This window comes from Stenella coeruleoalba (genome assembly GCF_951394435.1).
Source record: "Stenella coeruleoalba genome assembly, chromosome: 17".
Classification (NCBI taxonomy): Eukaryota; Metazoa; Chordata; class Mammalia; order Artiodactyla; family Delphinidae; genus Stenella; species Stenella coeruleoalba.
In genome coordinates, this window is record NC_137163.1 from 46255382 (window position 1) to 46269765 (window position 14384).

Here is a 14384-nt window from a genome sequence, read left to right on the forward strand (position 1 = left end):
ATAAGTCAAAGATTCAGTTCTCATCAATGCTTAGTCAAAACGGAAATTTTCTTCTGTCAAGAATATACTCCAGGGGCTTCCCTGATGGCGCAGTGGTTAAGAAGCCACCTGCCAATGCAGGGGACAAGGGTTCGAGTCCTGGTCCGGGAAGATCCCACATGTCACGGAGCAACTAAGCCAGTGTGCCACAACTACGGAACCTGCGCTCTAGAGCCCGTGAGCCACGACTATTGAGCCTGCGAGCCACACCTACTGAAGCCTCCGTGCCTAGTGCCCGTGCTCTGCAACAAGAGAAGCCACCGCAATGAGAAGCCTGTGCACCGCAACGAAGAGTAGCCCCCAGTCCCTGCAAGTAGAGAAAGCCTGCGCACAGCAATGAAGACCCAACACAGCCAAAAATAAATAAATAAATAAATAAATAAATAAATAAATAAATAAATAAATGAATATACTCCGTCAACAATGTGTGTAATGGAATGGTGTGAATGAGTATTTTATCAGAATCCCTGTAATGCACAAACCTATAGCAGTACTGAAATCAGTAATGCATTTATAATAGTAAATACTTATGAGGAAGTAATGCATAGAGGTTTTCTCAAAGTTAACAATGAAAATTAATGTGACATTATCAATAATAAATTGTGAAGCTGAAATAAACTTTTCTAAACTATTAATAACTAGAAGCAAATTCTAATCAACCATGTTACAAGAAATCTATGTGTAAAAACTACAAAGTTTATTTCTTAAAATTTTATTTCGAAAATACATAAACTGTCGTATGAGGAGGCAGTTAAAGAATATATAGCTAAAAGAGTGGGGGAAAAGTTTTATAGAGACACATCTGGCAGTAGTTAATTTTTAAAAGTCATTTTTCTAGATTTTGTGACACCTATAGTATTGATATTTGAAAGCATTTAAAAAATTGTAATTTGAAGATTTGCTACTTCCAGGTAGAATAAAATATTTTGAAGCAAAACAACGTTTCCACTGAGAAAAACAAAAAAAGCCAAATAAAATAGCCAGCATTCAATCAAAAACGGACTTGAGGATATGGGGAGGGGGAAGGGTCATCTGTGACAAAGTGGGGGAGAGGCATAGACATATATACACTAACAAACGTAAGGTAGATAACTATTGGGAAGCAGCCGCGTAGCACAGGGATATCAATATCAGCTCGGTGCTTTGTGACCGCCTGGAGGGGTGGGATAGGGAGGGTGGGAGGGAGGGAGATGCAAGCGGGAAGAGATATGGGAACATATGTGTGTGTGTGTAACTGATTCACTTTGTTATAAAGCGGAAACTAACACACCTTTGTAAAGCAATTATACCCCAATAAAGATGTTACAAAAAAAAAAAAAACACAAGAAAATATATAGGTGAAGTGTAAAAGGGTTGGAATAGATATACCATAACAGTAAAAACAAAACAAAACAACAACAACAGAACTGGAGTGGCTAAGAAAATATCAGAAAAAAATTACATTTTAAGACGAAAATTTTTACTAGCGACAAAGACATTTTAAAATGATTATTCCATCTAGAATGCATAATAATTATAAACTTATATGCACCTAACAACAGGACTTCAAAATACAATGAAGGAAAATCGGCACAACAGAAAAGAGAAACAGACAGTTCTACAATAATAGTTGGACACTTTAATACCCTTCTTTCAGTAGCAGAACAACAGAAAATCAACAAGAAAATAAAAACCTTGAACAGCATTATCAATCAAGTAGACGTAACAGCCATCTATAAAACATTCCACCCAACAGCATCAGAATATACATTCTTTTCAAATGCACATGGATATACTATATGCTAGGCCATAAAACAAATTTCAGTACATTTTAAAGGACATAAACAATACAAAGAGTGCTCTCAAATGACAACAGAATGCAATAAGAAATCGTTAACAGAAAGAAATTTGTTGAAAATCACAAATGGAAATTAAAGAATATATTCCTAAATAATTCATGGGTCAAGTAAGAACTCATAAGGGGAATTAGAAATAATTTGAGATGAATTAAAATGAAAGTATAACATATGAATACTTGATTGGTCCCACATACTCTTCTGAAAAGCAGAGGGGTTAGACAAAGAGATCTAAATTAATTAAAAAATCATTTATTATTCTGGGAATAAAAAGAACTGGGCTTAGTCTCAGTTTTGCCTTTATCTTTGTGTCTGTTGATTATCTTGGAATAGTCATTACATAGTCAAAATACAGTTGCCAGCTCAGGAATCAAATACTGTCATCTCTAGGGCTACCATAACAAGATACCACAAACTTGTTAGCTTAAAAGAACAGAAATTTATTTTATCACAGCTCTAGAGGCCAGAAGTTCAAACTCAAAGTGTTGAGAGGGCCATGTTCTTTCTGACGCCTCAAGGGGAGGATCCTTCTTTGTCTTAACCAGATTCTGGTGGTGGCCATCAATCACTGGTGTTGGCAGTTGTTTGATTTGCAGCTGCATCACTCTGGTCTCTTTCACTGTTGTCACATGGAATTGTCTCTGTGTGTTTCTGTCTCTGGAAACAATTTGAATAGAAATTTCTATTTTTAAAAAACAAACTGTTGATTATTATGCTCTATTTAGATACTTCCTATAACCCACACCCACCTCCATTTCCCCATATGTATTTGAGAAGGAAAGAGGAACTCCTCTGAGCTATCATATTGGAAAGAATCAATAATACAATGTTTTACTAGAGATGCCTCTTATCTAAAATATTTGAATTAAATATAAAATCTGGGGAAATTATCGCCCAGTTTCCCTCTTCTAGAGGCATGTTCTAAATGATAGGCAGCAGAATATTTTATACCCATGAGGTTTGCTGACATTATTGATTTGGTCCAGGATCTGTATTTTCTCTCTAAAGAAAACAGTATTCTCTCTTTACTTTCTTTAATATATAATGTTGGTGTCTTAAGGTTATTGTCAGAGAGGATGCTTATATTTCAAATGGTTTGGTTGTATTTCACCAGTATTATTACAAGATAGTCAAACAATGGCTGGGCTCCAGGATAGACCTCAGTCCCTTTGTTCCACTGGGATACTGATCTGAAAGCCACTGTTTTCTTATATTCCAAAGACCAAATAAATAAAACAAATAAACAAACAAGCAAAAAAAAAAGTCAATGAAACTATTTTAAAACCAACTCTCTTTTCTTCCTCATCCATGTTAATTCTCTTCTACCTAAAATTGCTTCCTGGAAGTGATTTTTATGTTTCTTAGAGCTTCTTTATGTATATATCCACACTAATGCAACAAAAACTGTGCCTTGTAGATCTTATACTTTTTCCATTTGAATAACTATTTTCTCATGTCATATAGAGTTTATCCATTGTCCTAGATATGCATTTTTCCTGTGTATTTGAGCATCATAGGAAGATAAATTCTACTCTTGAAAATGTTAACTGGTCACTGAGACACAGAAAGCTATTATTCTTACCAGTTTTCAATAGTGAGTAGATTTTGTAGGGGTGGAATTTTAAGATGTAAGTATACTGTTTTTCTACACTCAAATTCCGTTCCCCTTATCATAGAAATTGACCAGTGAAGTGTGCTGCTGACTTTTCAGAATCCATGTACATATAATCCATTAGGGTATTAGATATAACATTGGTCAGAAAAGCATACTGTGAAATGTTGCTTTTATTTAAACTCCCACTATTTTCACTACATGGTTTCAAGATTTTACTTCATTATTGTCCTCTGGTGGTGGGCTCTGTGAACTGCATATTTACGGGTCTGGAGCACATATCTTCCTGGAGGTATACAACTCCTCAGGTACCAGCTAAAGAGTAGATGATAAGAAGCATTCAGATTTATTAAAACTCATTAAGAATATCAGTAGCCTGACTGTTGTTTCTAAAAATATAAAATATTTATCCTTCTGTTGTCAAACAACCATATTTCATGAAAAGAAGTATAAATCCTTTTTTGCTTGCAATAGAAGAACAATAATTGAAGATATTCTTCATTTGGACCAAATACCTTCTCTGAAAATATAAGTTAAAATAGGAGTTGAAATTTCCAAAATATTCTTTAGGAAATAAAACTCCATATATAATTTCAAATTATAATTTAATTTTACCTTAAATTTAAATATCTATATTGAATTTAATTTAAGGAAGGAAGAAAGAAAGAAGAAAAGAAGGAAAGAAAGAAAGAAAGAAAGAATGGAGGGAGGGAGGGAAGGTGGGAGGAAGGAAGGAAGGACGGGAGGAGGGAAGGAAGAAGGAAAGAAAGAAAGAAGATAAAGTAAAATATAATAAGGTTATTAAATTAAAAACTACTTATTAAGAAAAAAAACGAACGGATAGAACCTTTGGATAAATGGTGGAAGCAGAGCTATACAGACAAAATCTCATACAGAAGCATACACTTACAAACTCACAAAAAGAGGAAGAGGGGAAAAAATCATAAATCTTGCTCTCAAAGTCCACCTCCTCATTTTGGGATGATTCTTTGTCTAAATGAGGGAAGGAAAGAAGGAAGGAAGGAAGGAAGGAAGGAAGGAAGGAAGGAAGGAAAGAAAGAAAGAAAGAAAATAAAGAAAGAAAGAAGATAAAGTAATATAAAATAAAGTTATTAAAATAAAAATATTAAGAAAAAATTTTAAAAAAAACAGACAGAACCCTAGGACAAATGGTGGAAGCAAAGCTATACAGGCAAAATCTCACAGAGAAGTATACACATACACACTCACAAAAAGAGGTAAAGGGGAAAAAATGATAAATCTTGCTCTCAAAGTCCACCTCCTCAATTTGGGATGATTCGTTGTCTATTCATGTATTCCACAGATGCAGGGTACATCAAGTTGATTGTGGAGCTTTAATCCGCTGCTTCTGAGGCTGCTGGGAGAGATATCCCTTTTTCTTCTTTGTTCTCACAGCTCCCAGGGGCTCAGGTTTGGATTTGGCCACGCCTCTGCGTGTAGGTCGCTGGAGGGCGTCTGTTTTTCACTCAGACAGGACGGGGTTAAAGGAGGAGCTGATTCGCGGGCTCTGGCTCACTCAGGCCGGGGGGAGGGAGGGGCACGGAGTGCGGGGCGAGCCTGCGCCGCCAGAGGCTGGCGTGACTTTGCACCAGCCTGAGGCTCACCGTGCGTTCTCCCGGGGAAGTTGTCCCTGGATCCCGGAACCTGGCTGTGGCGGGCTGCACAGGCTCCCCGGAAGCAGGGTGTGGATAGTGACCTGTGCTCGCACACAGGCTTCTTGGTGGCGGCAGCAGCAGCAGCCTTAGCGTCTCATGCCCGTCTCTGGGGTCCGCGCTTTTAGCCACGACTCGCGCCCGTCTCTGGAGCTCCTTTAAGCAGCGCTCTTAATTCCCTCTCCTCGCGCAGCAGGAAACAAAGAGGGAAGAAAAAGTCTCTTGCCTCTTCGGCAGCTCCAGATCTTTTCCCGGACTCCCTCCCGGCTAGCCGTGGTGCACTAACCCCTTCAGGCTATGTTCACTCCACCAACCCCAGTCCTCTCCCTGCGCTCTGACTAAAGCCCGATCCTCAGCTTGCAGCCCCGCCCACCCCCGCAGCTGAGTAGACAAACCTCTCGGGCTGGTGAGTGCCAGTTGGCACCTATCCTCTGTGCGGGAATCTCTCCGCTTTGCCCTCCGCACCCCTGTGGCTGTGCTCTCCTCCACGGCTCCAAAGCTTCCCCCCTCCGCCACGCGCACTCTCCTCCCGCGAAGGGGCTTCCTAGTGTGTGGAAACCTCTCCTCCTTCACAGCTCCCTCCCACTGGTGCAGTTCCCGTCCCTATTCTTTTGTCTCTGTTTTTTCTTTTTTTCTTTTGCCCTACCCAGGTATGTGGGGAGTTTCTTGCCTTTTGGGAGGTCTGAGGTCTTCTGCCAGCATTCAGTAGGTGTTCTGTAGGAGTTGTTCCACGTGTAGATGTATTTCTGGTGTATCTGTGGGGAGGAAGGTGATCTCCGTGTCTTACTCTTCTGCCATCTTCCCCTCCCAGCTATCCGTTTTTTCTAGACTTTTCTTTCTTCAGCTCACAAAGGGGCCCCTGAGGATTAAGCAGAGGAACGTCAGGGTTTCTTCCAGGCCAGCTTCAGCCCTGGGATGTTCAGGGCAGACTCTCATTACAAACCTCAGTTTCTGAGGCTCCTGGCTTATGGCCATTTAGTATAGAAGGAGGATCCTGGCTGGGGAAGGCTCAGACAAAAAGATGCAGGTTCTAATCTGTGGCAGTGGGCAGTGGGCGGGGGGGGGGGGGGGGGGGGGGGGGGGGGAGGTGGTGGTGTCAGTGCAGGAAGAGGCATTCCCTGCCTTAGGCATTTAAACCATTGCCTTCTCTTCAGGATGGCTCACCTGCAAGATTCTGTGGGGTCCGCCTCCTGGCACCATGCTACAATTGCCGGATTTTGGGTCTGGAGCAACCCAGGTCTTCGTCCGGCATTTCCGGAGAGTGCTTTCTCTTCGGAGCACGTCTGGGGACTGGCTTCTCTGCTTCCACCTTGGCTGGCATGGCCAAAGGAGCATCTTCCAAGGGGAAGAGAGGGAAGACATTCCAGTTTGGAAGAATAAAAGCAAAGACACACTCTTCGCTACCTTGTCCTGCCCCAAATATAAATTCATAGCACCTTCACATTTTTACAACCATGGACTTAAAAAGACCAAGAGGGTAAGGGGCCTACCCAGTGTTACACAGGTAGTGGAGAGGTGTTCTGTTCAATGATTAGGTTCATGTTGGGGCTCCGGATTTACAGCTGATAGGAATGTGAGGACAAGCTCATGCCATTTCAAACATTTCCAAGTGATACTGAGAGAGATGTTAAAGGTGCAAAACAAGGGTGCTGAATGACCTCACAAAGTGGGAATGGTGGGCCCATTTTAACATGAAATTGAAAAGAAATTCATGACAAAAGGACATCATAGAAAATGACAACATAATCATAACACTCCCCTCTCCCGTGGAAGTAAAATTCATTAGAATCCTCTCTCTCTCTACCATGAAAGGATGAGATAAAGCCTCAGCAGCAGCCCCCGTGAAAAACATGGTCAACAGGGTGAAGAGGTGTTACTAAGACCATATGGTGCGACTCAGAGAAGCAAAGAGACAACTCTGCCCTTAGCCTGATGAGGCCCACAGGAAGGAACATTTGTGGCAACCTTGGATAGTGTGGCAATGAGAGAGAACCTTCTTTAGGAGGGGACTCCCTGCTGCCGACCTTGAAAGAGCAAATATGGGACATTCGTTTACTGTGGCTCTTGCAGAGGCGATGTGCCCAGAGGTTGGGCCACCCTGCTTGACAATCAAAGCACCTTGTATTCCTGTGCTGCTTGAAAGCTCCAATCGCCGGATTTTGGGTCTGGGGCAACCCAGGTCTTCGTCCAACCATTCCAGAGAGTGCTTTCTCTTCGGAGCACGTCTGGGGACTGGCTTCTCTGCGTCTACCTTAGCTGGCGTGGCCAAAGGAACATCCCCGTAGAGCCGGTAGCCACCAACCAGGCAGTATGTCTCCCCGTGCCAGCCCAACTGCGTTTCTCCACACCCGCGGTACAGGACATGGTAGTGACCAGGTGTAGGACGAGAAACGGGAGGCACTGCTGCTGCAAAGAAAATCAGAACTGATCAGTCACTTCTGCTGTGCACAGTCTCCTGCCAGAATTTCCCTCTCTCATGTCTCTCCCAGTTTCTGGCTGAAGACCTTTTAACCTACTTGACGTCCAAAACACAGCCTTGGCCCATCATCTCTATGAGTCCCTAGAGAAGGGACACTGGCTGCAAAAGCAATCCCTAGAGCCTAGGGCTGCAGCAGATGAGGAAGTCTCTTCACCGTTCCCAGGGAAAACAGTAGAACCCGAAAGTAATTGCAATCATGATCCTCTCCATCTCTCCCTTCCGCAACAGAGAAAACATTTCTTGCAGTCTGTCACTTCTGAGGCTTTCATGGAAATGTCTTTCAAGTTTTGGAAAAAAATAATCTAATATAAATTGGTTAAGAACCCTGCCCACCTTGGCAACCCCTCTTGGCCCCATTTATACTGCCTATTTCAACCACACTGAATTCTAGCTGTCTAATACTTTTATGTCGATTAGAACAAGGACAAATACTGAGGCAGAGTGATCAGGAGACTCAGAACCGGGTTCTGGGTACCAAGTCTAGCCTCCTGGGACACCATCTCCTCAGCCCTCCATTCTCATTAGCACTTCATCACCCCCCCCCCTTCGTTCTTACGGTCTTCCCATCAATATGGCAACACCCTCTCCCCTAGTACTCAGCAACTCAGTAAGGGATGTGTCTGAGGGGACCGATATAGATGTCTCCATGATAGCAAAGTGGTGCCTGGGTTTGGAGGTGCGGTTCAAGAGTGGTCCGGTTCCTCAAACCGCTCCATTTACAATTTGCCAACAAAAATGCACTTGTCTTTTGTTAATAGGCCAATCAGGAAAGGGTCTGAATGGAAGCATCCTGTAGCCCAAAGGGTAAGGCTACATTTATAAAGCTCAGAACCGTCCTGCACACTTGTCCAGGGATGACCTTTCACTTGTCCTCAGCAGTGAGAACTGTGCGTCCCTGAAGGCGTCCCAGGTCACCGGTATTACTTACATCTGGGAAAGTGCTCAGCTGTACGTAGTTGGCAACCCCCACAGGAACATGTGCCAGCCAGGTGAGGTTGTGTGTGTATCATACCTCCTGTAGAGTTGCCCTGTCTGGGTGTACCTGCTGCACTGCCCACCCAGGGAACAGAGCACAGGTTAGAGTACACATACACTATCCGGTCACACATTCTCACACAGACAGCCAAAAAGATTGGTATCTGGTGGAGAACTGGTAGAGAAGTTTCTCTGAGTGCAGCCCGTTTGCACAGTTATGCTGCCATGGAAACTCTGAGAATGCCTGTGAGGGCATCACTACCCAGTGAGGTCATATATGGAACCTTTGACCTGAGGGGCAGGCTTGAGGAGGAGGGGCAGTTTTGTGGAGGAGAACAGGGTAGAGGCAAAGGTACTCTGCCTCGCCCCTCACCCCTGGGCCTCCCCACCCATGCCCTAGTGTAGTAGACACCCCACGTGGGGTGTGCCAGTGGGCTGGCACAGCCGCAGGGGCCACAGGAGGGCAAGAGAGACCCATATCCTGAGTTTGGCTTGAGAGACAAGATTAACGTAAGAGACAGCTAGTTTGTATGGCACTGACCCTAAGAGGCAGAGATTTGTGTGGCCTGGGGAATCAGGGAAGGCTCCTTGGCAGTCGGCCTGAAGGACAAGTGAGATTTGGACCCATGCGCAAGAGAGGGAAGACATTCCACTTTGGAAGAATAAAGGAAAAGACACACTCTTCTCGACCTTGTCGTGCCCCAAATATAAATTCATAGCACCCTCACATTTTTACAACTGAGGACTTAAAAAAACCAAGAGGTTAAGGGGCCTACCCAGTGTTACACATGTAGTGTGTACTGTAATTGTATGCTTAGGTTCTCTCTCCCTTAGAACACTAAAAGCATTTTAAGGACAGAGACCATGTGTCTTTTGTTATCCCTCTATTTCCAGCACCTAGCATTATGGCACATAATATTTGTTAAATTTATTTGTTGTCTTAGGGAAGGTGAACTGGAGATCTGAAGAATCAGGAAGCCTTACTTCTCATTTACATACCTTTTTATAATTCTTGTGGTTCTTTGATATGGCAGTCCCTGGAAACTAATACACCCAGGTACAACTTTTTAAAACTTTTTATTTGGAGATAATAATAGACTCACAGGAAGTTGTAAAAATAATACAGAGAGGTCCCACATATCCTTCACCCATTTTCCCCCAATGGTTACCAGATGCTTTCAGACCAAAGAATAGAAAAAATTAGAATATGAGATGTTTTAAATTCTTGCATTTGTACTTTTTTAAGTGGTTTATTTTTCAACTTTTCTGTCTTGTTTCTAATTTAAAAGACTATGAGATATATCCCCTCTTTTTTTGGATTTCCTTCCCATTTAGGTCACCACAGAGCATTGAGTAGAGTTCCTTGAGCTATATACAGTAGGTTCTCATTAGTTATCTATTTTATACCTAGTAGCAATAGTGTATATATGTCGATCCCAATCTCCCAATTCATCCCACCTCCCCCACTTCCTCCCTTGGTGTCAATACGTTTGTCCTCTACATCTGTGTCTCTATTTCTGCTTTGCAAATAAGATCATCTATACCATTTTTCTAGATTCCACATATAAACATTAATATATGATATCTGTTTTTCTCTTTCTGACTTACTTCACTCTTTATGACAGTCTCTGGCTCCATCCACGTCTCTACAAATGACCCAATTTCATTCCTTTTTATGGCTGAATAACATTCCATTGTATATATATACCACATCTTTTTTATCCATTCCTCTGTCCATGGACATTATATGTATACATATAGCTGATTCACTTTGCTGTACAGTAGAAATTAACACAACACTGTAAAGCAACTATACTCCAATAAAAATTAATTTTTTAAAAAATTAGAAAAATAAATAAATAAAAAGAACTTACAGGAATAAAAGGCATTGACGTTAAAAAAACAAGCAAAACAAAAAAACAGACTATGAGAGATTTCAAGCATGCCATTTCAAGCTACCATGTCCCTAAAATAGCACATGCAGATATAAATAACCTTTATTCTCAGTAAATGGAAAATATGACTTAATATGATTCTACAGAATTTTGAATAGATGAATTCAACATATAGGTGTGAGCCTTGTTTTTTAGCCTAATTTGCATAATTATTCTCATGTTTTTTGTTTCTCATTTAGTTGATGTAGTTTAGCATCAGTATTCTTTAGGTTTCCTGTCATCAGCCATTCATTATGGGCATTAATTAAACACTGTACATATCACTAAGAATACATATTTTTTAAGTTGTATAATGGTGAAACTATCATGAAAGCTAAAGTTTGAGGTTGTGATAAAAAATTGAAGCCAGATATTTAGAAGGTCTGCAATAAAAAGAATCTTAGCATTTAAATGAGTTTAGAAGCACTGAAATACAGGAATCAGCAGATCAATATTATACTATCTATCTCGAAAAGAAATGAAAGAAGGTGTGTGGAAAAACAGCACTCTCATTTGTCTGCAGAAAAAGAAAGCTGGAACAACCTCAGTGAAGGTCAATTCAACAATACAAACCAAAATTACAAATGAACATAACTCTTTTGTCCAGCAGTTCAGCTTCTAGGGCATATATATGGATACACTTACACATGTATGAAATGACATATGTAATGATTACTTATTGCAGCATAATTTGTAACAGTAAATATGTGGAAACCAGCTAAGTGTCCACCAATGAGGGGTAAATTATGGCATATCCATCATTTAAAAAAAAAAAGTTGAGAAAGCTTTTTATGCATTTGTATGGAAAGATATCTGAAATAGATTACTAAGTGAAAGACAAGCAAGGTGAACAGGTATATACTGTAATACTAATTAAATAAAAGTAAGAGACATAATATACACCCACATGTATTATTTATTTTGTATTTAAACCTATTAACCTTTTATTGAAGTGTAACATATATATATATACAGAAAAGTGCACATTGTGTAACCTCAAAGAATTTTCATAACTGAACATACCCATGCAACTGGCACCAAGAGTCTAGGTCCTAGATCAAGAAACAGAACATTTCTATCACCCCAGAGGCCTCATCCTGTCCCTTCTAGTCACTATGACCACTCTACAAGAGTAGACATTACCCTGATTTCTAAAAGCATAGGCTAGTTTTGCTTGTTTTTGTACTTAATAGGAATTGACTCATAAAATGTATACTCTTCTGTGTCTAGCTTTTTCATTCAGTATTGTATTTGTGCAATTCATCAATATTGCACACTGCTCAATATCATTGCTGTTTAGTATCCCACTGTGTAAAAAAATGGGCCACGAATCACTTATCCATTCTAGTATTTATGGATATTTGGGTAATTTCCAGTTTGAAGCTATTATAAATAGCACTACTATGAAGTTTCTAGTATATGCATATGCATGTCCACATACCTAGGCAAGGAATTGCTGAGGATCTGCATATCTGCAATTTTAATAGTACTGCCATACAGTTTGCAAAATTGATTGTGCCAATTGACACTCCCACCAGCAATGTGCAAGAGCTCCAATTGTTACAAAACCTCACCCACACTTGCTATATTCTGTCTTTTTAATTTTAATTATTCTCGTATTTGCGTAGTGATATTGCACTGTGGTTTTAACTTGCAGTTCTCTAATGACTGATGAGGTCGAGCACCTTTTCACATGCATTTACTATTTGCTATTTAGATATACCCTTGTGTGAAGTATCTAGGTGTTTTGCCTAATTTTCTATTGAATTATCTGTCTGTTACACTTTTAAATTTTGAACCGTGTGAATACTAATTTTTAAAAATTTTAAAGTAATGTAATTAAAAATATACATAAATTTTATAGTGCTCTATGCTGCATGTTCTCTACTTCGAGATTTATAATATACTAGTATTTCAGAAGCTCTAAAAAGTCTTAAAATTTTCACCACAGAACAGTCGGAGAAACGCTGTTTCCATTCTTGTCTAATTTTTAGCTTTCATGGAATTAATAATTGCTTCCTTTTTCTACTTGCTTATATTTTTAAGTTCTCTCTCGAATTTTATCACGTATTTCATTAGATCTATCAAACATCTATCAATATAACTACCCAAATACTCAAAATTAGTAATCTAAATAAATTCAATTACACTAACCAGTCTTTCTTCTTGGAGTCTGCCATCTTCCTTCTCTGGTGAAAACGACTGCTCTCTAATTCTGCCACATATCTTTCAGCCTGGAATTTCCCGTCACATTCTCCTGGTCCTTTTTTCTGGATCCCACATCTTTCTCTTTCTTGTCTTGCTCTCATGTTTCGTTGGAGCACATCCTCTAGTAACTTTCCCTTAAAAAAAAAAAAAGGTGGATGGATGGATGGAAAATAAATGTTTTCATCCTTGTATATGTGAAAATGTTTTTATTCTACTCTTACTCTTGATGGATAGTTTGACTATAGGATTCTAGGTTGGAAGTTATTGTCTTACAAAACTTGAAATTTCACTGTAGTGTTTTAGCATAAAAGTGTTATTGTTGAGAAACCCAATGCCATTCTAATTCTCATCCGTTTATTCCTGCTCCTTCCATCTGAAAACTTTTAGAATCTTCTCTTTATTCTTAGTGTTCTGATCTTTTTAATGGTGTGCTTTAACATAGGTCCTTTTTCAGTCACTGTGGGTAGCTGGTGGGTCCTTTAAATATGAACATCTTTGTCTTTTGGTCCTGGAAGAAATTCTTGAATTATTATTTTGATCATTTCCTCCCTTCTTAATTTTTGTTCTCTTTCTCTAGAATTCTGTTTGTAAACTGACTGGATGAATGAATGAATGAATGGGAAAAGTTTTCTGAGCACTCTTTGTAGCAAAAAGCTTATTAAGGAATGAACCACAGATTATCAGACCATATCTTTAAAGCTAAGTATTTCATTTTAAATTATCAAATTTTAAAACACACTCTTTCATTACAGCTTCCATTTATTGTAAAATGTAACACTGCTACTCTCATTTCAGGCAATACAAAAATACAGGAAGCACTGATTTTCTGTAGGCAGAAATCCCTGATTGAAGTCAGGCATTCCCTATTACTTTTGCTTTAGAATTCATTAAATGCCTAGCATGGACTTGGTATTGTGTATAGTATTTGCACCACACTTTGCAAAATAGCCATTTCAGGTGTAGAAAAGTGTTTGTTTAAGGTAAAAAGATCTTTGCAGTCTTTTTTGGTTGGCATTAAACACCGCATTCTTCCCAGATCTATAAGAAAGAAATGTTTGCAGTCTGACCTGGAATCAAGGGAGGGACTCTCTCAAGGTCACTTTTCAATCTCTGTCTGTAATTATGGACGTCAGGAGAGAAAAAAAAAAGTCAGAAAAATAGGTCCCTAGTAGAGAAGCACTCAACAGGAACTAAACATCTGAACGTTTAGACAGGATTAAACTCTGACAGGGCTTATCAGCCACCCCCACACGACTGAAGTAGTTGGAAGTGAGGTTAGACTGGAGTCCAGGTAAGCAAGTGAATCTACACCCCTACCTGACTCACCGGGCTGAGAAGCGCGGAGCCCTAGTAAGTCACCACCGCACGTCCTCAAAGGGCTTTCCGCGCAGGAAATGGCAGCTGCCACACCCACCCCGCTACCTCTGTCTGGTGTTTGGCGACTCCCGGAAGACGCGCCGATGGGACCAGGGGAGATTCCTCCTGGGTGGGAGGGTCCGCTGACTGAGTGTGAAGCTGCGGAGAGGAAATTTCCCCACAAGAAAACCTTTCCAACCTTGTGGGTTGCGGGGAGAGAAGACAAATTGAGCGCCCCTGGCTCACTTCCCCACTCCCAAGCCCCCGCCCGAG

General features: G+C 40.5%; 1 protein-coding gene and 1 long non-coding RNA gene across 8 annotated transcripts; both read right to left on the reverse strand.

The window, feature by feature from the left end:
* Positions 1 to 1185: 1185 nt before the first annotated feature.
* Positions 1186 to 5545, reverse strand: LOC307175762. Of its 2 annotated transcripts, XR_013824471.1 has the most exons (4): positions 5204 to 5545; positions 4717 to 4861; positions 3706 to 3801; positions 1186 to 2531 (listed from the first exon to the last, which is right to left on the reverse strand). It is a non-coding gene; the product is annotated as an uncharacterized lncRNA (long non-coding RNA). The 2 variants fall into 2 exon arrangements; XR_013824472.1 differs by lacking the exon at positions 5204 to 5545 and having other exon boundaries at positions 1188 to 2531; positions 4717 to 5097.
* Positions 5546 to 6644: 1099 nt separating this feature from the next.
* On the reverse strand, positions 6645 to 14314 carry LOC307175760 (DPEP2 neighbor protein-like). Of its 6 annotated transcripts, XR_013824468.1 has the most exons (5): positions 14178 to 14314; positions 13823 to 13869; positions 12702 to 12889; positions 10222 to 10387; positions 7437 to 7565 (listed from the first exon to the last, which is right to left on the reverse strand). XR_013824468.1 is itself a non-coding variant. In XM_079901233.1 (2 exons), the coding sequence occupies exons 1-2, from the start codon at positions 8745 to 8747 to the stop codon at positions 7084 to 7086; spliced, it is 549 nt and encodes a 182-aa protein (XP_079757359.1). In that variant the 5' UTR covers positions 8748 to 8898; the 3' UTR covers positions 6645 to 7083. The 6 variants fall into 6 exon arrangements, 1 of the variants encoding a protein (XP_079757359.1); XR_013824466.1 differs by lacking the exon at positions 13823 to 13869 and having other exon boundaries at positions 7424 to 7562; positions 14082 to 14215; XR_013824469.1 differs by lacking the exon at positions 13823 to 13869 and having other exon boundaries at positions 14178 to 14311.
* Between the last annotated feature and the right edge of the window lie 70 nt (positions 14315 to 14384).

Excerpts from the sequence above, each read along its gene's own strand:
- LOC307175760 (XM_079901233.1), bottom strand. The coding sequence starts at position 8,747 with ATGTGTGACCGGATAGTGTATGTGTACTCTAACCTGTGCTCTGTTCCC. Across the intron at positions 7,566-8,680 it reads CTGGGTGGGCAGTGCAGCAG|CAGCAGTGCCTCCCGTTTCT; the intron begins GTACACCCAGAC and ends TTTTCTTTGCAG.